The sequence below is a fragment of the Cetorhinus maximus genome, chromosome 12, assembly GCF_964194155.1.
Source record: "Cetorhinus maximus chromosome 12, sCetMax3.hap1.1, whole genome shotgun sequence".
In the NCBI taxonomy this organism is placed as follows: Eukaryota; Metazoa; Chordata; class Chondrichthyes; order Lamniformes; family Cetorhinidae; genus Cetorhinus; species Cetorhinus maximus.
Genome location: NC_135890.1, coordinates 105,637,450 through 105,660,441, shown reverse-complemented (window position 1 = coordinate 105,660,441; position 22,992 = coordinate 105,637,450). Strand labels below are relative to the sequence as shown.

The following is a 22,992-nucleotide window of genomic DNA, read 5'->3' as shown; positions in this document are numbered from 1 at the left end:
ATACAAATAGGCTCATTGGTACAGCACTTCAACCCCTTCTCCAAACCAAGCAACACCTATTTGTTCCAATTCTTTGATTTCTTTCTTTGTGGCTACACTGCTTGCATATGACTGAATTTTGTTGAAACAAATCTCTTGAGAGAGACCTTTTTACCCTACACATTATAACTTGTGTGTCCACTTTGTATTCAATTGGATACTTCTTCAAAAGCTCTCAAATTTTTCAAATATGACTTGCTTTCAGAAAGTCTGTTGCGGCTGTCCTTGACTAACCCTTACATTTCTAAATACTTATTAATTTTATTTTGAATTATGGATTCTGAGAGTTTGTTCACGACTAATTGATCCATATTATCCATTTTATCCTGCTTTCCCTTTTTGAACAAAGGTGTGCGTTGGCTGCACTCCAGTTCAGTGGCACAATTTTCATATTTAAGGAATGGAAAACTGTGGACAAAGCCTCTGTTTCTCTGATCTCTTCCAACGTTCTAGGGTGTGTGCCATCAGGGCTCAGTGACTTATTCACCTTGGGTTCTGCACTGCATTGGTTCCACTAGGATTGGCACAGTCAGCAAGTGATCTATCTGTTCACAAGGCTATGTCAATGATGCTGTGTGCATATACCCTTTAGGAAACATTCCAGGGGATGGGTTTGATCCTTCCTCTTGGGGGAAGTGGCTTGCTGCCTCTTACCTTCTGAAAGGGATGAGATCAGGAACTGTAGATGTCAACCCAATTAACATATCAGTGCATTGTATTTACACAGCAACATGCTGGGCTGCTGGGTCTTGAAGTTTTCTTGCCTGCCATATAAATAAAGGGAAGTATGCGATCCCAAGAAAACTGTGGAACAGACCCCTGCAAGCACTGTCATTTGCAACATAAAGTGAAGCAAATCTTGTTGAAGATTGACTGAAATTCTCATTCATGTAAAATAAGCAACAACTTAATTTATACATCTCTATTAATGTAGAAAATGTGTCAAGGTGCTTTTACATAGGGAGGCCAAAGACAAATTGTTAACAGAAATACTGAAAAAGATGGTGAGAGAGTTAGGAGAGTTTTGAAAAGCTTCTTAAAATGGACAGCGGACAGTGAACTAAGAAATAGAGAGGTTTAGAAAAGAATTTCCAGAGAATACGACTGGTGGCTGAAAGGTGGCCAAAGTGAGGGGCCACGCACAAAAGACTGGAATTGACAGAATGGAAGCCATAGGTAAGGATGTAATATTGAAGGAGGTTGCAGAGACAAGAGGTAAGAAAGCCATGAAGGGATTTTACTTTTGGCTTTGTTTTTGGTTGCATTGGTAACCAATGGCAAGCTTAATATAACAGATCTGTCTCTGTAGGTGGTAGTGTGGGAGCAATTTGAAATGATAAATTAATAATATATTGTACATTGGCATAAGTTTTCCCCTATAGCTTAATGAGATCAATATAGCAAAAAAAAAGTGACAACAATTTCCAAGTGTCACCATGCATGCACTTTTTGTTCCTGTAATCAATAACAAATATCAAAAAACTGAAGCACTTTAATCCTTGGTGGGTTTTTATCTCTGTGCCGTTGTCTACTGATGTCTGCTTAATGGAGGATTTGATTGCAGCTGGTTAAATCAGGTGATCAATTGATATATAATCTGTAAGTAAGTGGTGAAAATGAATTTGATGGTCAGAACTTAATACAAATAATTGATACACTTGGTTGTCAAGGCCATGCCCTCCTAAATGTTTTCAATTATGAAGAATACAGTTACATAATAAATCATGAGATTGTAGCTGTATACAGTTATACCTTCCCATGCCATGACTTCAGCCACACTACTCTGTTGGGTGGAGGGGCTAGCTGTTACTTGGAGCGAACAAAGGTAAAGTCACCTAAAAGTGATGATTAACATGGGTGGGTGGTCATTTATGTGCTGGGAAAGTGTGAAATCAGAGGAAGAGTCATTCTGAGATGGAAGGTGAAAATAAGCAATTCCCCAGAGAGAGGAAGAGGAGCTGCTGTACAAGTGCCCCAATACAGATATCAGCACTGACAGACTAGGTTTGTTCTCTGCCCCCTGGCTCTGTAGGACCTGTGGCCTGGAGGCAGCCAAAGAAAAGTAGAAAGATGGAAAAATAAATATTTCCAAAATAAACCATTTTGAAAGAATGTACCACACATCAGGACAATTACTGTATTATTGAAAGGCAAACTATGTAGCATTCTCCCTCCTCACCATAATTTGTTACCAATTTAGCTTTCAGAAACTAATTAAACAAAATCATCAGTCAGTAGTGAAACATATGGGATTTCATGCAGTTGGGAGTCAGCATGTTGGGAGAGGTGGTGGCATAGTGGTATTGTCATTGGCACTGGACTAGTAATCCAGAGACCCAGGGTAATGTTCTGGGGACCCGGGTTCAAATTCCATCACGGCAGATGGTGAAATTTGAATTCAATTTTTAAAAAAATCTGGAATTAAAAGTCTGATGATGAAAACATAGAAAAAATAGAAAGACCCTTCTGGATCACTAATGTCCTTGAAGGAAGGAAAATCTGCCATCCTTACCTAGTCTGGTCTACATGTGACTCCAGATCACAGCTATGTGGCTGACTCTTAAAAATGCCCTCTGAACAATGCTGGCCCACATCCCTTGAACAAATAAAAAAAAACTTTTTTTTAATTTTCAGCATACGTAGTGTTATGCAAAAGTACCTGGAGGAAAGAGATGAACTAACCTTTGAGAAGATCTTCAACCAGAAAATTGGTGAGTGAAAAAATTGCACATATTTCAATGATAATGGTTTTCTGCTGCAAAGACTTTTGAGTCCTGTTTTTAATAGTATCATACATCAGCAGATATGCTATCAAAGGGGGTGTGAAAAGTAACCTTTTGAATGCTGGCGATCTTAGAATTTTACAGATCATACATTTTGTTCGCTTGGCCAGTTTTCTTATTTTTTTTCTTCACTTTTCTCCTGAAGCTGTGACTTGCTGGGATGTGGCTCTGCATGTACCTGCAGCCACCCAGTACATAACCAAGTGCTCAGTCCACGTGCATAGCTTAGAATGAAAAAAAAATTAAACATGCAGAGCATCACCATGGAGCCTGAGCCATACATGCATACTTTCTAGCAGGAGTCACGAGATAATTGACAAGGCATGAACACCTGTGTTTATTTCCACTCCCACCACTAGACTGAGACACGCCAATTGTAGTTTCATCTGACTATATTCACATAGTTCAGAATAGACTAGGGATTGAACCAGGGACCTTCCTGGCCTTAATGATTTAGGGATCCACCAAGTTAACCAGCTAAACCAACATGTGAGCACAATCGCACTATATCTGAATAATAATATTCTGTTGCATTTAAATGTTGAGTGTTGCAAAACAGGGTGAGAGTAGCGAGCATTTTGAAAAGGCTGTTTATTGACCAATGCACTGGAGCCCTGATCTAATCAAGTAAGTTTAATAAAGAAATAGGTGCATCAGTAGAATTGAAATGGGAGAAAGAAATGGTCCTATTTGGACCATTTAAAAGTATCTTTAGTGCTAATCCCATGTTTCCTGTCCTGCTCACCAAAAACTGCTGCTTTGCTGCCTCCTGAATGCTAGATTGTATTTCCAATCTGCTGATTTTGCATCCCCAATGATGGGTTTGCCTTCAGCCTGTTCAATCTGAGAGCTCCCTTTTCTCATGCCACCAACAACTTATGTTTGGGAGAACCGAAACATTGCCATGATCCTGTTGAATGTCACTAATGTCGTTCCAAAGGTATCACCATCCTCTTGCACAATCATAGTCAATTACTAAATTTATACTCAAAAATGAGCAAAATAAAGGCTTCTGCAACTCCAGGACTATGGCTGATTGTTGAGATACTATGATGTCAATTGCTGTAATGCACAGAATGTTTGCTGCTTATTGAATTGAATTGAATTTTACTCAAATATTTCATGGAGACTTTGTTTGACCATCTCAAATCTCAATGTCCTCTTGTCTGAGAGTACTACATAGAGTATCAGAAGCTAACAATTATTCTGTGCCTCAGTTGTTAAGAACAAATGCAAAAATGGAAAGTTAAAAGTCTATTGAGGCATGATATAAGGCATGATATCTGTCATCAATTGTACCAGACAAATTTGACATCTGACAAAATGGTCTGTGAAATTTCTGCTCTCTCAAAGGCAAATTAAGTAAAATTACAGAACACTTATCTAATCCTAAATCCTGCAATATACATTTTAGACCTTCTTTGAGATAGGAATATAGGATCAGGAGTAGGCCATTTAACCCCTTGAGCCTGTTCCACCATTCAGTGAGATCATGGCTGATCTGTCACTTAACTCTATATACTTGCCGTTGCTCCATATCCCCTTTTTTATTATTTTAGATTATTTAGATTTAAAATTAGCAATTGATCTAGAATTAATTGCCTTTTGTGGAAGAGAGTTCCAAACTTCTATCACACTTTGTGCCTTTGTGTGTAGAAGTGTTTCCTAATCTCACCCCTGAGAGGTCTGGCTCTAATTTTTAGACAAGGTCCCTGGTCCTCCACAGCCAGGAGAAATAGTTTCTTTCCATCATATCTGTTCCCCCTTAATATCTTAAACTTTGATCAAATCACTTCTTAGCTCTCTAAATCCCAGGGAATACAACCCTAATTTGTGTAATCTCTCCCTGTAATTTAACCCTTGGAGTCCAGGTATCAATCTGGTAAATCTATGCTCTCTCCAAGGCCAGTATATCCTTCCTAAGGTGTGGTGCCCAAAACTGTTCACAGTACTGCAGAAGTGGTCTAACTAGGACTTTGTGTAGTTGTAACACAATGTTTCTCCCCTTGTATTCTGGCTCTCTAGATATGAAGGCCAGGATTCACTGGCCTTTTTGATTATTTTCCTGTTCATAAAATTTTACATTGACATACGGGATTGATTTGAAGTTTCCAAAGTCTTGACAGCCAAGAAACCCACAGTGATGGGTTTATCCTGTTACTATCAAGATGTTAGCATCCAGTTTTTCTTTGTTAGCTTATATACCATTAATTCTGGAGTTCTTGTATTCATTAGCATTTAGCTATTTAAAGAATATTGTTTGAGTAAAGTGCAATAAAATATATGATTTCTCAGAAACATCCAGATGTATTATTTTCAATTCTAGAAAAATTCAGTTATTTATAGTGAAAACTTTTATAAAGGGTAATTCTGAAGAGTGTTGAGGCTTGGATTTCGAGTTTGCATTTCATAAAGGAGACTGAATCATTAGCCATTTCAGGGGTTACATATGCAAACAGCTGCATTAGAGAATGAAATGTGATGGAAGAGCTGAAAATGTGTTTTTGGATAGTTTGATATCCCTGATCTTCACATCAAATCTTGTCTGTAAAAGTTGCTTCATAGTACTTCTCCAAAATTTAGGAAACTGCTCACATGTATTAGAATTTTACACAATGCTAATGAGAAAGGGAATGGTTCATTGCATATCTATACCAACTCTGGCAAATAAATTGTTCCTTTGGAATTTTAATGCTGGGAGTGAATGAGAAGCGGTTTGTGTTTGATTTTATTCACCATTCTTTCCTCTAAAGTCATCCTTAATACCCATCTCTTTGACCAAGTTACCTTCTAAATATCTCCTCCTTTGGCTGGGTGTCCATTTTTGTGTCTCTGTGAAATGACTTTGGGCACGTTTCTATGTTAAAGGCACTAAATAAATGAAATTTGCTGAATGAATGGAAAGTGGTTTGATCCACTTGCATTTTATATAAAGAGAGTGGATGATTTGTTTTAATCCTCTGAGATTCTCTATGGTGGAATGAGAAATTGATTCTTTGGAAAGCAGTATGTTGGAAGGATTTGGCCCAATGGAATTTTCTATGCTTCGAGCATATTTCTAATTTGAAGTTATCTATACTGTTATCTACACTAAATATGTATATTACAAATGCTAAAAATTGAAAAATAAACAAAAATCACATGGTAATTGTAGATTGTGGTCAATAGATAATGTGGCCATAGATATGGTCTTGGGTAGCATCCTAACATGTAACTCAGTGAATCTAAAAATGAAATCTCTGTAAAGCAAGCCCTGATAAACAAGTTTTATTCATTTTAGATCCAGAGACCCCCTCCTACCCTATTGCACCTATGAGCGATGGCCTTAATAAATTATGCAGCTACTGCAGCTCCATAGGTTCCATACCATCCCATGCTTTGTAGTGAGAAATTCACAGAGTTGCGTAAATGGCTGTGTTGCTGCTGGAAATCAGCTAGCAGTTTGCAAAGCTTTACTGCAGGCAGTAATACAACAGACAGGATAGGAAAGTCTAGAGAAAGAAGGACTAGTCTCTGTGATGGTAAGAAGTGTTTCTGTGGAAATGTTTAAAATTAACTATGAGACTTTTACTAAGGTACATTGGTACTCAGATTTCAGATAATATTTGCCAAATTAAGCATTTAGTATTTTGCATTGTATTTCTAGCAGAAATGGTGATTCAATCTGGGCAATTGCAAAATGCAAAATCATTAGAGCACTTCTACAATTCACCAAGCAGAAATGCTGAATTTTCTAATTACTTGGTATTTCCTCTGCTTTGTTTTACAGCCCTAAGTCAGGTTACTAAATATTCGTTTCAAGTTTCAAACCCTGATTTACTCTTCTGTCATGTTGTACAATTTTTAGGTTATTACAATTTATCTGATGTTGCCTGGTAATTTTCAGGTGCACAGAACAGTACAGCACAGTTCAGACATGCTAATGGGCTACATGCCTTATATGTTTGTATGAGATGCTGGGAGTCTACAGAGTGAAAAGCATTTTGGAAGTAATGCAGCTGTTGATGGAGTTAACTTGACTAGCTGTTCTTTCTTTGCACAGACCAGTGTACCATTAATGCTTCCTCAGTATTATGTGATATGTTCTCCGTTAAAATTTTCAGTGTGCAACATGTAGGGAGAAGTTGCTCCTGTTTCTGTGCGCACAGAGCCATTTTGTTAAATCCAGTATGAACCTGCAGTCAAGACTGCACACCAACACTCTGACATCTTCCTGAAAAACTTCAGTAGCTGCCTTGGCTTCATTTTAAAAGTTCTTTGTTCTCCTTATTTTGATAAATCTTACTACATAGTGGGTTTCCTGATATACCCTTTAAGAGGCAAAGCCTTCCTTTTGGTCATGTCTTGTTTAAGAGTCGTGACTGGTCTGCACCTGACGATGTCATTGTTAGCCTTTAATTTTGGATTTAAGTGAGAATGCTAAATTCACTTTCTTTCATTAAGTACTTAGAAAAGATTCTGTTGCAATGGATGGCAATTCTCCTGCCACTGGAAAAGAACAATTTTGCAAGTTTAATAAAATTTAATACCAGTTTGATAAAAATACAAATCGAAGCTGGACAAGGAACATAATTGTTGTACAATCTTAACACAGTCCATCTTCAAAGTGGACGTTATTGGGGAGAGAAGGATAAACAAATGCAGCTTAATAGAAGCTCATGAATCTATTTGAAAAACAAGTTTTCAGCAACACCCACAGAACAGATGCAGATCGGAGATCTGAAGCAAGACTTATACGTTGGTAAAGGTGCCAGCAACAAGCAGTGCTTAGGATTCATTTAAAAGTGTGTTGGTGGACAATTTCAACATCTGACAACTGCAGCAACCTAATTTAAATTTTGCAGCTTAAAATTAGGAAACTTAAAAGTTGTTGAATATGTGAATACGCATGAACATATGGAATTGAGCTTCTGACTAATGGGTACGCATTTTGCCACTGAGAATTCGGGTGTTGGCATTGCTGGTGATTGTGACTATTAAATTCTGCTTACAATGTATTTTCAACAATGAATTTTGTGGGCCTTTCGGATTCTAAGGAGTTCTGGCTACCTGTTACTTGGATGATGAGGGGCAGGCATGAAGTCCGCACTTTATTACACTTGGAGTCATGTGAATCAAACGCTGAGCTGCAAGGTGCTGAACAGTGTCATGGTTCAGGATGAGCTGAAAAAAGCATTACATGGGAAGTTACATGGAATAAACAATGTATAAAGAGCTGAATGCACTGTACAGCATGTAGCGATTGAATAAGGCATTATATGAGGTTTGCATAGATTGATCATGGAACTGTACAGACTGAGCATTACTTTATATGGCAAGCTGGATAGACTGATTAATATGCTGTAATTTGTGTTAATGTAATGTAGAGTATGCTGTATAGACTGATGTATGACAAGCAAGGAAGACAATTTTCTGAGGTATATCAGTAAAACTCAGTATAAGATGGTGATGGTATGAAGGACAGTTGATAATGGCTGATGTCACTTCCTCTGACATCAAATATTTTTGTCTTTTTAATTCAGCACCTTCTCCATCTGTAGCCCAGACTTTCTAATGTCCATCTGCAACCTTCAATAAATGATGCAAGTCATGATTTATTCATTTAAAGTAGAACTAGAGCAGCTGGCTATGGCTTCATCACATCATGAAAGCCATAAAAATGTTATGAATGGAGAATTAGTTGTTTGAAAACACCTCTGGCAAATGCAAACCAGCTCTTGCATGGTTTGAAGGATCTTATTAATTAATCCGATTTCTGTGACACTGCACACTAAAAAGCCTCACACCATGTGACATGATACTAACTCAGTAGAGGTCACTCACCATGTATATTTATTCACCCAAATTTATGGCATTCAGTGACTTTTAAAAACCTACTGGAAACAAAATTCAAAACAGGATGAAAATTCTCTGTGGATATTTTTGACTTGGGCCATAAAGTTAAATGGTCGACCTCCAATAAGCTGCCTGCTATACATCTCTCCCAATTTTAATTTCCATCGAAGTCAGTGGAAGCTGTTCCACAATTTAACTTAGCATAAACTCAATTCCATCAATCTAGACTCCTAAGGGAAAGTTCTGTAAAAGTACTCCCTGATCCTAAAAAAAATCAAATAGAACTCAAGTGTTCATTGACTCTTGTGTCTCCCATCATTTAACCCTGATCTGTTTTTCAAATTTCTTGTCCTGCCGCACAAGGCTTGAACTAGCGTGTACTGTGGAGTACACTGATTCTACCCTGGACCTATGGTTGTATAAAGTGGTACTTCCCCAAGTTTAGCCCAGAAATTGTGTTTTTTTAAAATTATATTATGTTTGAAACTTATTTATCACCTGTCTTGAGGTGTCTCTGCTCCCCACATGATTCCTGTGACCAGAGGGTAGGCTGCACACTTACCAATTGGGCAGTGGAACCATGCACCTGCTATTGGGGCTTTTAAACCATGGATCTGCTAATGATGAAAGCACAATATTGCAGATGCTGGAGATCTGAAATAAAAACAGAAAGTGCTGGAAAAACTCAGCCAGTCTGGCAGCATCTGTGGAAAGAAACAGAGTTAATATTTCGAGTCTAATATGACTCTTCTTCGTTGCTGAAAGTTACGTAGGCATACTCCTGAGCATATGCCTTTCCAATTAATCTTTCTGTTTTAATTGCCCACCCTATGGGAGGAGAAGCTCAACCTCCAGTTGCCATACAATCCTCCCACCTGTGATGCCTGTGGGGATACTGTAATTAGACCTGGACCTGCATTGTTTTCACAATCCTCTGACAACAACCTGCACAGATGAGTCTTTATGTTGCATCATACTATCCGCAGCAGAGTAATATAATTCATATTGCATCCTTTGTACACTGCAGTATTTAGGAACTGAAATGTTAAAGGAGTTCCTTGAGTCGCTATTACACACTATCAGTACAAGCTGCTATGCAGCACTCTATTTGTAAGTGCGCAGTTTTTTCCTAAACGTTTGAAACAAGAGGATAAATGGACTTAGATTTATAACGCACCTTATTGTGTCTCGTGCCCATTTTGATGTGCTAACTATATAGTGGATCACTTTGATGTACATGGACTGTTACTATATACATAGGAATAGGAGTAGGCCATTTGGTTTCTCGAGGCTATTCTACCATTCAGTGAGATCATGGCTGATCTGCATTCTAACTCCATTCACGTGCATTGGCTTCATATTCCTTAATACCTTTGGCTAGCAAATATATATCAATTGCATGTGTAAAATTATTCAGGTTATAACATTTATTTGTGGCAGTGTGTTCCATAATTCTACCATCTTTTGTGTGAAGAGGTGTTTCCTAACTTCTCTCCTGAATGGTTTGGCTCTTATTTTAAAGTTATGGCCCCTTGTTTTAGAGTCCTCCCACCAGTGTAAAACATTTCTCCCTATGTACCCTAGAGGTTTCTTTCAAAATCCTAAAAACTTCAATTATATCACCCCATAACCTTCTATATTCCAGGAAATACAAACCTAGTTTATGTACTCTCTCCTCATAATCTAACCCTTGGAGCCCTGATACCTGACATGTAGGAAAACATGACACTCATTTTGCAGCAACAATGCTCCAGAAACAGTAATGAGATGACTGAGCAATTAATCTGTTTATTTTCGGTGCCGTTAGTTGAAGGAGGATTGTTGGCCAGGATACTGGGAGAACTCCTTGCAATCTTTAATATCTACCTGAACCACTGGAAGAGGCAGTTGGGTTTTCAGTTGAATAAAAAAAAACCTCACTGTTGAGGGATACTTAAAAAAAGTGTTGAGCTATTTCATCACCACGCCACCCTCCCACTCCCTAATTTAAAACCCCCCCCCCGGCCAAATCAGACGGCGTGTACAAATGAAGTTAGGTAACAGTCTCTAGAAGTTGCTGGTGGTGCGGTGTAGGATGGGTAGAGGTTGGGTGGAAAGTATCCATGCAGTGTGTTTTTAGGGCAGCTGTTGCCTGTCACTCAGAGTGCATTAGCCAGGAGTGAGCGTTTGAGTACGATGAATGAGAGCAATACATCTGCACTAAACATATAGAACAGTGGCCGTTGATTAAAGCAGGAAGCAGGGTAATGTTGTACATATGCACAAATGGTGTCTCACTTGAAATAAGAAGGAAACTAGCTGACCTGGAGGTGCTACTTCACATTTCACAAGAGCAGTTGTGTGGTGCATTAATTACGAACCACAATTTACTCCCCACCTTTACAATAGCAGTCTATTTAAATTTGACAGTACTGGTGTCAGATTTTCATTGGGCAGATAGTAAGGAAAATCTGTACTGGATTGCATCGGAAGGAACTGCATAACATTTTGTACTGACTGAACTGCAATGAGCTAATTGTTACTGAGTGATACACTGCCAAGGACCTTGCCGCAAAACAGCCCACAGAACAGCTACTTTGGAAGTAATTTTGCTTAACATGGACTTTGCATTGAGTTTATGATTCTATAGGGAATCTACTGTGTCTTAATGGATTGTACAAGATGAATAGAGATAGGTAGGGCTTTTTGTGACTCTTGCAGATACCTAATAGATTACTTACAAATCTAAAGGATTATTAATTTGTCATAAATTATTCTAGTTATAGAACTATATATCCTAGGATTGTCACTATACTGTGGATTCCATTGCATGAATTGTTAATATAGTAGGATTGATACTGTGTTAAAACCCAGTTCCATTAGATACCCCATCAATCACCACAGGTTTTTCCAGTCCTGGAGAATCATATAAAATGCAAATTGAATAATTTTTATTTCTATTACTCCTGAGTCCATAACACCCTCCAATATTTTTAAAAATTCCTCACTGCTGGGTGAGGCAGAATTTCTCTAAAAAATCTGTAACCTGAGAATACAGGAAGTACCGAGCCGAGCAGGAAGTGATGGGGGAAGGGAGGTCTGCGGAGAGGAAAGAGGCCTGTTGCAGCTTCGCACGCCTGACTATTAGCCGTTGGAGTACCTCATTTCTGCACTGTGTTCAAAATGATGAAAGATGAGGCTTTGGGACATACAGTATGCCAGGACATGTTCTGTACCTCGTAATGCATTGCCTATTTTTCAACATGTTCTGTCATGTCGTATGATTTCTTAGAATTCTCTCTTTGAATTTTCAAGTCCCTCCTTTGTACACCACCCTCAGTATGATATTGTATCAATCATGCAGCGACAAGTCAGCCTTTTCAAAACATTTAATTTTGGCACCTACAAGTTCCTATCCTGTTCAAACCAATCGTAAGTGTAGCCCTACTGAAGTGACTTTTACACTGATAGTGTGCCATTGATGGGAAGCAGCAACTTCTGCTGCCTTTTCGAAATAATTAATTCAGTCATCCAATTCTTCATGATTCCTGAGTGTGTCCATCAGAGACACAGACAACATAGGTCTCTTTATATTTGCCTTCAGACGCATCAACAACATACGTATGTTGTAAATGGAAGAGAGCATTGCTTAGCATTTGAGGTTCTTTGATTCACATTGACTTTCTGGAATTCCAGCACCAATGGTAAAATATGTTGTGTGATCCTCTGAAACAGAGGACTGCACTCCTGCTGCTGCAACTTGCACATAAAACAATCTGTCAGTGACAATTCTTCAACTTGCCTGGAATATTACTTTTCATGGGTGATTCCACCAGTCTTTAAAAAAAGAATGGAATCATTCAATTTATGCACGCTAGAATATGTCACCTGCAAGGTTGCAAACTGTACATTTTCAAGTAGGATGTCTAGAGATCTTTAAATTGATTGATTGCTCCTATCTCATCGCTGTTGGTTTTGATCGACAACAAAATGCACCTATGTGGTGCTTTTATTATAGTAAAATGCTCCCAGATGCTTAACAGGAGTGTAATCAAACCAAAAAAATCACAGAGCTTGAGAAATGGATAGTAAGACAAGGGACCTAATGCTTGGTCAAAGAGGTAGAGTCTAAGGGTTGTGTTAAAGATGGAGAGCGTAGATTTTGGCAAAAGCATTAACCCGAGGTTTAGATTATTCAATCACAAGTTTGCCATGCAAACCTTCTGTGCTACATTGAAGTGCCAGCCTGGGTTATGTGCTCAAGGCCAGAATTTTTCAGTTGGCAGGCAGGCTTGGCGGGAGTGGACGGAGGCGGTTGTGGAGCCAATCACGATTGTCTCCGTGCTGCCATTTTACCCGGGCGGGCCAATTAAGGCCCACCCAGCGTAAGATGCGAGCTGTAACACTCAGTGCTAACTGTGTGGGCGGGGGGAGGAGAGAGAGTCGGGGCCCATGCTCTTTTGTGCGAAAGAGTGCTTCAATCTCCCTGAGACAAGGTACCTCAGGGAGATTGAATTGCTATTGTAATTAATGAATAAATGGATTAAAAATTTATTTAAACATGTCCCATCATGTGACTGTGTCACATGAGATGGGACATGTTTTTATGTTTAGGAATTTAAAAAAATTTAATCAATAAAAGCTTTAGGAAACCTCATCCTGCTCGTGGATGAGGTTTCCTAAATAACATGAAGGTTGCTTGGACTTTTCGCCTGCCCGCCAACCTTAAGGTTGGACGGGCAGCATTAACAATTACATTAATTACTTCCTTAATGGCCTTAATAGGCCATTTACATATCGGCAGGCACGCAGCCGACTCCAGCGTGTGCCCGCCGAATGAAACATCGTGGAACTGCACGATGATGTCAGGATGCACGCCCAACATCATCATGTGTCAAATTAAATCCTGCCCCAACCTTTGGAGTGAGGCTTGAACCCAAGACCTTTTGACAGAGACCAGAGTGCTATCACAGACTCAAGGTTGGCACTTAAAGCCAAAGTCTCTTCAGTGAGGCATTAGAAAAAAATTAATTCTTGATCGGCAGGCATTAGCCCCTGTTGGAAAGTCTGTACCGGTTGGATGCAGACGGGGTTGGGTTCAGCTTTATCCTCCATAGTTGGATAGTCTATCAGTACTCGCTGTTAAAGCATACTTGTGAATAATGAACATTTGGATGAGATATGTCATTTGTGCAAATGGACCACAGCATGAAGGTTAGTGCCTTCAGTAGAAGAGAGGAAATGAGAAAATTGGAAAAGAATTGCAAAAAGCCAACATTTTAAAGGGCTGAGATGAACTTGATTGGCAAGCCATATGCATGAAATCATGTTTTATCAATGTATCATTAAATGATCTCTGAAATAAAATTATTTTCATAAAACTTTACATAAGTTTAACCCATTCAGCCCTGTTATTCTGCTTATTTTGAGGGGTAAGATGTTTTCAACATTGTTTTCCCCTTTTGTGGTTTCAGGTTGGCACACTCCATGTGTGTCACCATGTGAGCAAACTATTTGTTTCCAGATAAAAGCAAAATACTGCGGATGCTGGAAATCTGAAACAAAAACAAAAATTGCTGGAAAAACTCAGCAGATCTGACAGCATCTGTGGAGAGAAAGACAGAGTTAACATTTCGAGTCCGTATGACTCTTCTTCAGAACTAAAGAGAAGTAAAAATGTGGTGAAATATATTCTGTTTAAGGGGGGTGGGACAGGTGAAGCTGGATAGAAGGCCAGGTGGAGGCAAAGGAGAGATTGCGAAAGATGTCATAAACAAAAGGTCGAAGGGGTGTTGTTGGTGGTGATACTGGCTAAAGAAGAGTAGAAAGTAGGATGAACAAGCCCGGGTGGGGTGGGGGGAGGGGACGGAGTGGGAGAAAAGATAAAATAGGCTAAAAGGTGGGGATAAAACAATGAATGGAAATAAATGTTAAAAATAATAATAATAGAAATAGGTGGGGAAAAAATATATATAAAAATTAAAAATTACATATTTGAAAAAAGGGGATCAAAAAGGGGTGAGGACGGAGGAGAGAGTTCATGACCTGATGTTGTTGAACTCAATGTTAAGCCTGGAAGGCTGTAAAGTGCATAATCGGAAGATGAGGTGCTGTTCCTCCAGTTTGCATTGAGCTTCACTGGAACATTGCAGCAGGCCAAGGATGGACATGTGGGCATGAGAGCAGGGTGCTGTGTTGAAATGGCAAGCGACAGGAAGGTCTGGATCATCCTTGCAGACAGACCGAAGGTGTTCTGCAAAGTGGTCACCCAGTCTGCGCTTGGTCTCTCCATTGGGAGCAGCGATTGCAGTAGACCAGCCTTCTGCCAATCATTCTCTCGAAATGCCTGAAGAACAAACCAGTGTGTCTCTGGCATCCTCTTTTCTCCACGTGCAAGTGTCTGGTCTCTGCTCACCATTGTGATGTGGTTAAGACCTGGAACATTGAGGAAGATTACTGGTTCTTCCTGCAATCTATGGTGTAGCACACTGAATTATGCTGTAAAATATTTGCAAATTCTGATAAGCTCATTTTGCCTGCCCTGGGACTATTTTCATTCACATACTAGACTTTCATTCAGTATTCTGTGCTCTTCAAAATACTCAGCTATTGAAAACATTCAACAGCATTTTTATAAATATCTTAGTTTTTGAATTTCAGCATGACTTTTATATGCATTTAAGTTATTCACCCACTCAGTATATATTTTAGAGAATCAGTTACCTCTCATCAGGAGTAAGAGTACAATGCGCTGTGAGTTATTGCTTCAACCCATGAGAAACATCAATCGCAGCCCTTTCTAAAAGATGTCTGACTTGTTTTTATTGAGAGTGGAGGTTTGATCACTTGGGTGGAAGGACCGGAAGGAGATCCTACAACAAAAATGCATCGTCAGGTCAATACTCTGATTGAATATAGCAGCTGTGTTGTACCATAGCTCTTTTAAGGCAAAGAGGAAGGAAGGCTTTCTGTGCAGTTCCCATTTTAGCTTTAAAACTTGCTGTTGTCTCCTGCACTCAAAAGTGTGTTGTGTAAGCAGCTGCATCAACAATACAGCACCCACACAGACTATTGGCTGCCCTAGTTTCACCATTGTTTAATGGGGACTGCATACCTCTCCATGACTTACACCAGTAATGTCTACAACTGGTTTCACATACAACTAGTCAAGTCTCATGTGATTTACTGTTGTCGCTTAAACTGCCCTCTTCTCCCTATCCCTCACTTACCCCCCACATCCCCACCAAAGAACAATCAGATAATAAGATTACTACCTTAAAGCATAGTGGAAATCTTGGACTCTTTCCCTCCAAAAAGCTGTTTAGGCTCAGCTATTTGAAACTGTTAAAAGTGAGTTTCTTTTTTTTGTTAGGCATGGGTATTAAGGGTTATGAAACTAAGGTGGGTAAATAGAGTTAAGATACGGATTAACCATGATTTAATTGAATTGAGGAATGGGCTCAAGGCATGTCCCTAAAATCATGGAAAGTTTATTTTGGACCATTCTCTCCCATTCCTTCAGGTGAAAACTAATGATGAGGTATCATTCAACATATGCTGACAGCCTTAATTATTCTTCACCTGTGAATCTAGACAGTGAATGCCGTCAGATTTTTGACAGGACATCAAAAGTGACCTCAATCCTGCCCTTTCCTGTTCACACATGCATCTATATCAGCAAGGTCACTGACTAACAATTGCCATTTGGAGATGCAGTATATGTAGCACCTGGAGGATTGTTGTACTTGAGATGAAAGGCCTTAAGCTATTTTTAAATATTTAATTTATCATGTAGATGGTTTAGTATTTGCCAGGTTATTTTTTGACATGAAATCACTGGAATATTCACTAATCTTTTCTACAACTATTTCTGAAGTAGCTTGGGATACCCTGTAAATTAGGGACAACATATATAGTATGGCACTTGTACATGAAACAGCAGCTCCAATATCACAGTGTCTTGTCGAGCTCTTGTTATGCAACCAGTCTGCAAGTTGGCTCCCCAACCTCTTTTAGTTTGCTCCTCCCCTTGTTTCTGTTGGCCCTTTGGGCTGCACAGTGTTCTGGACTCCCGTAATGGCACTTTAAACAGACCCACAAGTAGTCTGGAATTAACTTGCCTTTTGAAGTTTTCCCTTCATGAAAATATGCACTTGCAAAAGTCCCAGCTGAGATCAGAAACTCATTAACCCAGGCGCCACAGAAGGGAAAAAATGTTCTCATTTACAGTGCTTGGATACCATGTTTTTATGGTTCCTGCAATCTAATTTTCACTTATTTAGTACGTTTGTGTCATTTGAAGATGCATGGTCATCCAGTCATAAGAGCTTGCAAGTCTGTCTATGTGGTGACTGTGATAATGTGAAGAACCACCATAATCTTGAGATACTGATACTCCTGTCAAAGGTTTAAGGTAAACAACGAGATCTGAATCTTTGGAAATTATCTCTGTGAGGGTTGAACATTAAACATCGCAGTCTAGAAAACAGCCAATTTGTACCAATTAGTGGGCACCACCCAGAATCTGGGAATTTTTGTATTTGACTCTCCTGGGAGCAGCAGGGTTGGACAGGCTTAAAACATGAAGTCAGCACACTGCAAGTACATAACGGGTTGCAAGGAAACAAGCACGGGGTGGGCAATGAGATGCTTGACTTTTAATGCACTCATTATGTCAGCTGTGGAAACTAACTATCTGTTCAGTTCACTTCTTTACAGTTTTTCTCCCCTTTTTATCTCACGCTCCCTCTCCTATTGGCACAATTCCATTCGAGGATTTTGTTGCATACATAGCATCGTATCCAGGTAGCTTTAGTAAGCAGTGAACTAAACAGTGAGTTCCATCAGGTTATTCTTCTAAAGAAGGTATTACAGCTGGGCCTGATGTTGTCCTCAACTGGTACCATAGGTATGCACTTTCCAAAAGGATTCACATCATAGTGATCTGAAATGGGAACCAGAGTTGTGAAATAAATTTTAAATTGTCTGTTTTTATGTCATACCCTGAAACTCGCACAGTCCCTAACAAGTAATGACGAACATATATAAAAACACAGCTAACATACGAACAAATCCTTTCTGGTCTCATTGAGATGGTTTGGTGTGTAAACGTCCTGCCCTGTGTATTATTAAGCTATACATACCAGGAGATCACAGCTGCAGTTCCTGATTGATAAGTGCCTCACTGATCCTAACGCAAGAAGGGGGATTAAATTAATAGGGGTTTCTGCACTTGATGTGGTCGAGTGACCACCTGCTGGAAAGTGTGTGTTTATTGTTGGCAGGTGAGAGTTGAACATGGCTTGCTGGAACATACAAAACTATGTAGTGGTACCTTTAATAAATGGGTGGGGGGGGTGGGGTCCTGGTGCGGGAAACAGGGAAATGAATGAATGTGACTTCCATGCAGAATGAAATATGTGGTAGGGGCCTAACTTGGAAATACTTGCAGAATCCTGATTTTGTTCTTATAATTGAGCAGAACACTATTTTTCCACCTTTTCAATTACAAATCTCATAGACGGAGTGCACTGTTTTGTTTGCAACACTTCCTTGCCAGTTACTGCTGCAACATGTCATTGCGACACGTGCTGTGTTCAAACAGTTCCCATACCTTAGGTGTAAACACCATACAGCTGGTTTAGGTCAAAACAAGTTTGCTCTGTTTAAAGCTTATCCTGTGGGAATTTGTTGTGTGAAAAAATTAGAATGGGGCAGTGAGCAACTTAAAAAGAAGACTGGATAAAATGTCCATGTGACGCTTGTAAGCATTATTCAAGAGGTTGCTTTCAGTTAACCAGAGAGGTCTGTGTAAGCCATTGATTTTTTTGAGTTGGTTAAGGAAGGAAGGGCACATAGTTGGTAAAAGCCACTGTTCTAAAGGTTATTGCATTGCCATTAAGCTACCACACTCTGGTCTTGAACGTAATGGAGAGCACTCGAGGCTACTGTTTCAGAAGTGTTTGAATCCTTTTGATTTGAGGCTAGTCACGTTGGCTTTCACTCTGCAAGTAACTCATATTTGTTCATCCTTCATCGCTGTCAGAAAACATGGAAGATGTCTTTATTTTTCCTACTTTTCCTACACCCCAGGCTACCCTCTAAGATGGTTGATACCCTTTTTTGCAGAGTGGTCAATTAACTCATCTCAGCCAGCTCGCAGCTGGGGTGTTACAATGTTCTCACTGATCTTGAATTAAGAAGGAGACCATAGACCAGAATTACCATCCTGATGACTATCCAGCGGCCCCTTCTGGAAAGTACATATCTGGATGCGGAATGAGGGCAGAGTTAGATATGGCTGTCATTCTCCTGCAGTTGAACAGCTTACTTTCATTTATAAATGAGGAACCGCAACTGAAGTGAAGCATTGGAGATGATTTTGAGGGCATTTTTATTACCTTCAGAACAGAAGAGAGGGAAAAAGTGAGAAAATATAAAATGGGGCGTGAGAAGTAGCAAATTTTGAAAAGAGAGAAAATGTAAAGTAATGAGCAGAGAAGATAAAGCAGAAGACTGAAGTTAAGCTTTTAGCAGATGAAAGCATGAGAGAAAATGGAGAGCAACAAATCAGTGTTGCCCATCATATGACACCTTGTCAAAAACTTTTCAAGATCCAAGTCTACTGTGTCGATCCAGCTACCTTTATCCACCAACCTAGAAACCTCTTTGAAAAAAAATTCAGCCAGCTTGGTGAGACTTAACCTTTTCCAGAAGCAACATTGAGAGCCTGTAATAACTTTCCTCTATCCAGGTGGTCAAACAGAGTTTTTGTAATCATCCCTTCTGGCAACAAGCCTACAAACAAAGGCGAGCCAATTTCCTGCTTCTCATTTGTTACCATTTTGGAATACTGGTACAATATTCATCTCCCTCAGCCTTTGGGAATAGTCCTAGAATTCAGTGAGTGGTTAAATATATAAACAAGATGATTATAAAATTCACCTTTGGTTACCTCTGCATGTTATCAATATTGGTTTCTATATTAGGTCCTGAAATATTGTCCTGACCTTTTCCTCACCTCCCCTAAATATAAATTGCTTCATTTATAAGCAAATTGTGTAAGCATAGGCAACCTTTCATATGATTTTAATTCTCACTCAAATTTATTCCTGAAAGATGTCTAATACAAACACTTGGGAAGGATAAGGTATGTTGAAATAAATAATAAGTAAGGACAATAAATATTAATAAAATGTGAGTTTAGTTAATCCAATGGGTGTTAGCCTTGGCTCAGAGATAGAACTCTTACCTTTGAATTAAATGGTCGTAGGTGGTCATAGGTTCAGGCCCCACTTCGGAGATTCAGCACATAATTTAGGCTGATACTTCAAATCAGTATCCATATGTCTGTATTTGTTGATATACAGACAAGCTGTTTCCATTTGTTGTATTTGACAGTACTTTTCAGTTTGGGTAGGTAGTACCTGGGAGTGTCAGTTTCCCTAAGCAGCACTACAAATACTAAAGTTTGAAAAGCACTGCTTTAAACCCAGCAGGAAAGGACTACCAAAACATGTACTCTCCCCCCATACCATATGATACATTGTATGTAGCATGATATAATGCTACTTTTTGTTATAAAACAATGTACCCTTTGACTTGCCATGAATATCATTGGAAAGCTATTAGGTGAAAGCAAGTGTTTGACAGATGAAGGGCTTGACAGATGAAGAGGTTTTATTATGTAAATTCCCATAAAATAATTAAAATATAACATTTCTAACTGCTGCTATATCATGAATTTAGGATCCATTCTCAATATTCGTACAAATGATTCTGGATTGACCTCACAAGCTGCTGTCACAATTTGCTTTATTGGCTTAAGATTTTTGCACAAAGTCCACAAATGAGTTTCCAAACCAACAAAGTTTGGATAAGCACTTCCACTTATATTTGTAATTCCAGCTGGATCACATCAGTCAGTGAATCGTATTATAATTATTATCTAAGGGCACGGTATAGACTGCTACCAAGAGTCACAACTCTGGAGAACTGTAGTTCCTGCAGAAGTACTCCTGTTCTCTGCTAACATAAACACCTCTGTGTCAAGTGCCATTACTGTTTTTTTCAGTTGGGGAACACTGAACAAGAAGTCACTGTGATTTAATGGGTCCCTAGAAGGAAGAAGCTGGTGATATGGATGTAATTCAAGAGGGTTAAACTATGCAACATTGCCAATCTAAAGCACAACATTCTACCTTTCCTCCCCAATTATTAAAGAGAAGTGAAATTCTAGGGTAATTTTTTTCAATCATTACTGTTCTTCTCAGAATTCGTATCAACAGAATTTGTTTAAATCGTTTTCTGCACAAAAGAAGTAGCCTGTTGAAAATCAATTGTATCAGCTATAAAAGATTGCCTATAGATGTTCTTGGCTGACATTATGTTGAGTGGGAATTGGCAGAATTTAAAGTATTTACCACCCAAAGACACTTTTTCCCCCTCTTAATTTTCTCCCTTCCTGCTCCCTAGCTGGTGACTGATTATGGTTCTCTGAGCACCAACTGCTGCTAGCACCTTGGCCCTACCTGTTAGGCTACTTCACTGAGAAAGGAGTCCTGGAGCTGAATAGTTGAGCAACTGTTACCTCTGAGTCTTCATTAGGGAAGGTAAAATTAGCTTGGGATCCCACTCCTAAAGTGCTAGTAAGTCAACCCTGCCCAAAGCACCTGTGTATGTACACTGGATACTGATACGTGCTTACCCTTTTAGGGTAATCAAATTTTATGTTATAATAATGCTATCAATCAGTTTGACACATCACTAATTGTAAATGCTGCTGGTTGTGATTATGATGGAGCGTCATACAGGAGAGCTTCTTAATAGCAGGAGTCCGTAGTACATTTTTCACCGTGGAGATGTCCTTACTTTCTTTTACTGTTGAGGGTAATAGATGTGATTGCTCGGAACTGTTATATTTTTCAACCTTAACAGCCAGTATCAACATTAACACACTCAAGTCAGGTGTAGCATGATTAGATGCAGAGTAAATCTCCATCAATACTTCCCCATCAAACACAGATCAATACTACATAAGTTAATGCAGAGGAAAGCATCTTCTACACTTCTTTATCAAGCACTCCATGGTTGGGTATAGCATGGTATGATACAGAGCAAATCTCCCTACCTTGTCACAACAGACCAAAGTAGTTGAGGCCAAAACATTGTACACTTTCAAGATGGAGTTAGGTATAGCGCTTAGGGCGAAAGGGATCAAGGGGTATGGGGAGAAAGCGGGAGCAGGCTATTGAGTTGGATGATCAGCCATGATCATAATGAATGGCGGAGCAGGCTCGAAGGGCCAAATGGCCTACTCCTGCTCCTTGTTTCTATGTTTCCCTCGTATCTGCTTAAATTGAATATGGTTTACTATGTAAAGATGCTATACAAATACAAGTAGCAATTATTGTTCAGAAGAGTGGACCAGTGATACATTTCCATTTTCCACAAACCATTCTTCTACCTTTGAGATTGCCAATAACCTTGAATTAGAGGTAACTTTATGCTGGGTGGAGCTAAGAAGCAACAAGAGGCAGAAAACATTAGTGAGAGTTGTCTATAGGCCTCCAAACAGTAGTGACAAGGTAGGAGGCGACATTAAACGGGAAATTAGAGGTGCATGTAACAAGGGTGCTACAGTAATCATGGGGGACTTCAATCTACATATAGGCTGGGTAGACCAAATTAGCAATACTACTGTGGCAGATTAATTATTGGAATGTGTACAAGATGGTTTTTTAGACCAGTATGTTAAGGAATCAGCTATGGAACAGGCTATTCTGGATTTGGTACTGTGCAATGAGAAGGGGTTAATTAATAATCTTGTGCGAGGTCCTTTAGGGAACAGTGACCATAACATGATAAAATTCTTCATTGGGATGGAAAGTGAAGTAGTCCGATCTGAAACCAGGGTCTTAAATCTTAACAAAGGAAACTACAAAGGTATGAGGCATGAGTTGGCTAAGATAGATTGGGGAACTTCATTAAAAGGCATGATGGTGGATAGGCAATGGCTAATATTTAAGGAATGAATGTATGCATTGCAACAGTTATATGTTCCTCTGGCCCAAAAACACAGCAGGAAAAGCAGCCCAACCATGGCTAACAAAATAATTATGGATAATATTACATCCAAAGAGGAGCTATATAAAGTTATTAGAAAAAGTAGCAAGCCTAAGGATTGGGAGTAGTTTAGAATTCAGCAAAGGAGGGCCAAGAGATTGATTAAGAGGAGTAAAATAGGGTATGAGAGTAAACTTGCAAGGAACATAAAAGCGGACTGTAAAGGCTTCTTTAAGTATGTAAAAAGAAAAAGATTAGTGAAGACCGATGTAGGTCCCTTACAGTCTGAAAT

The 22,992-nt window shown here is 39.2% G+C and overlaps 1 protein-coding gene across 2 annotated transcripts in view; it reads left to right on the top strand.

The window, feature by feature from the left end:
- Positions 1-22,992, top strand: part of grk3 (G protein-coupled receptor kinase 3) — a 252,745-nt gene that overhangs the window by 5,635 nt on the left and 224,118 nt on the right. For both annotated transcript variants that reach the window (XM_078554290.1, XM_078554292.1), the window contains exon 2: positions 2,674-2,750. In XM_078554290.1, the coding sequence (XP_078410416.1) occupies positions 2,674-2,750 (77 nt within the window). The remainder of the gene's footprint in view (positions 1-2,673; positions 2,751-22,992) is intronic.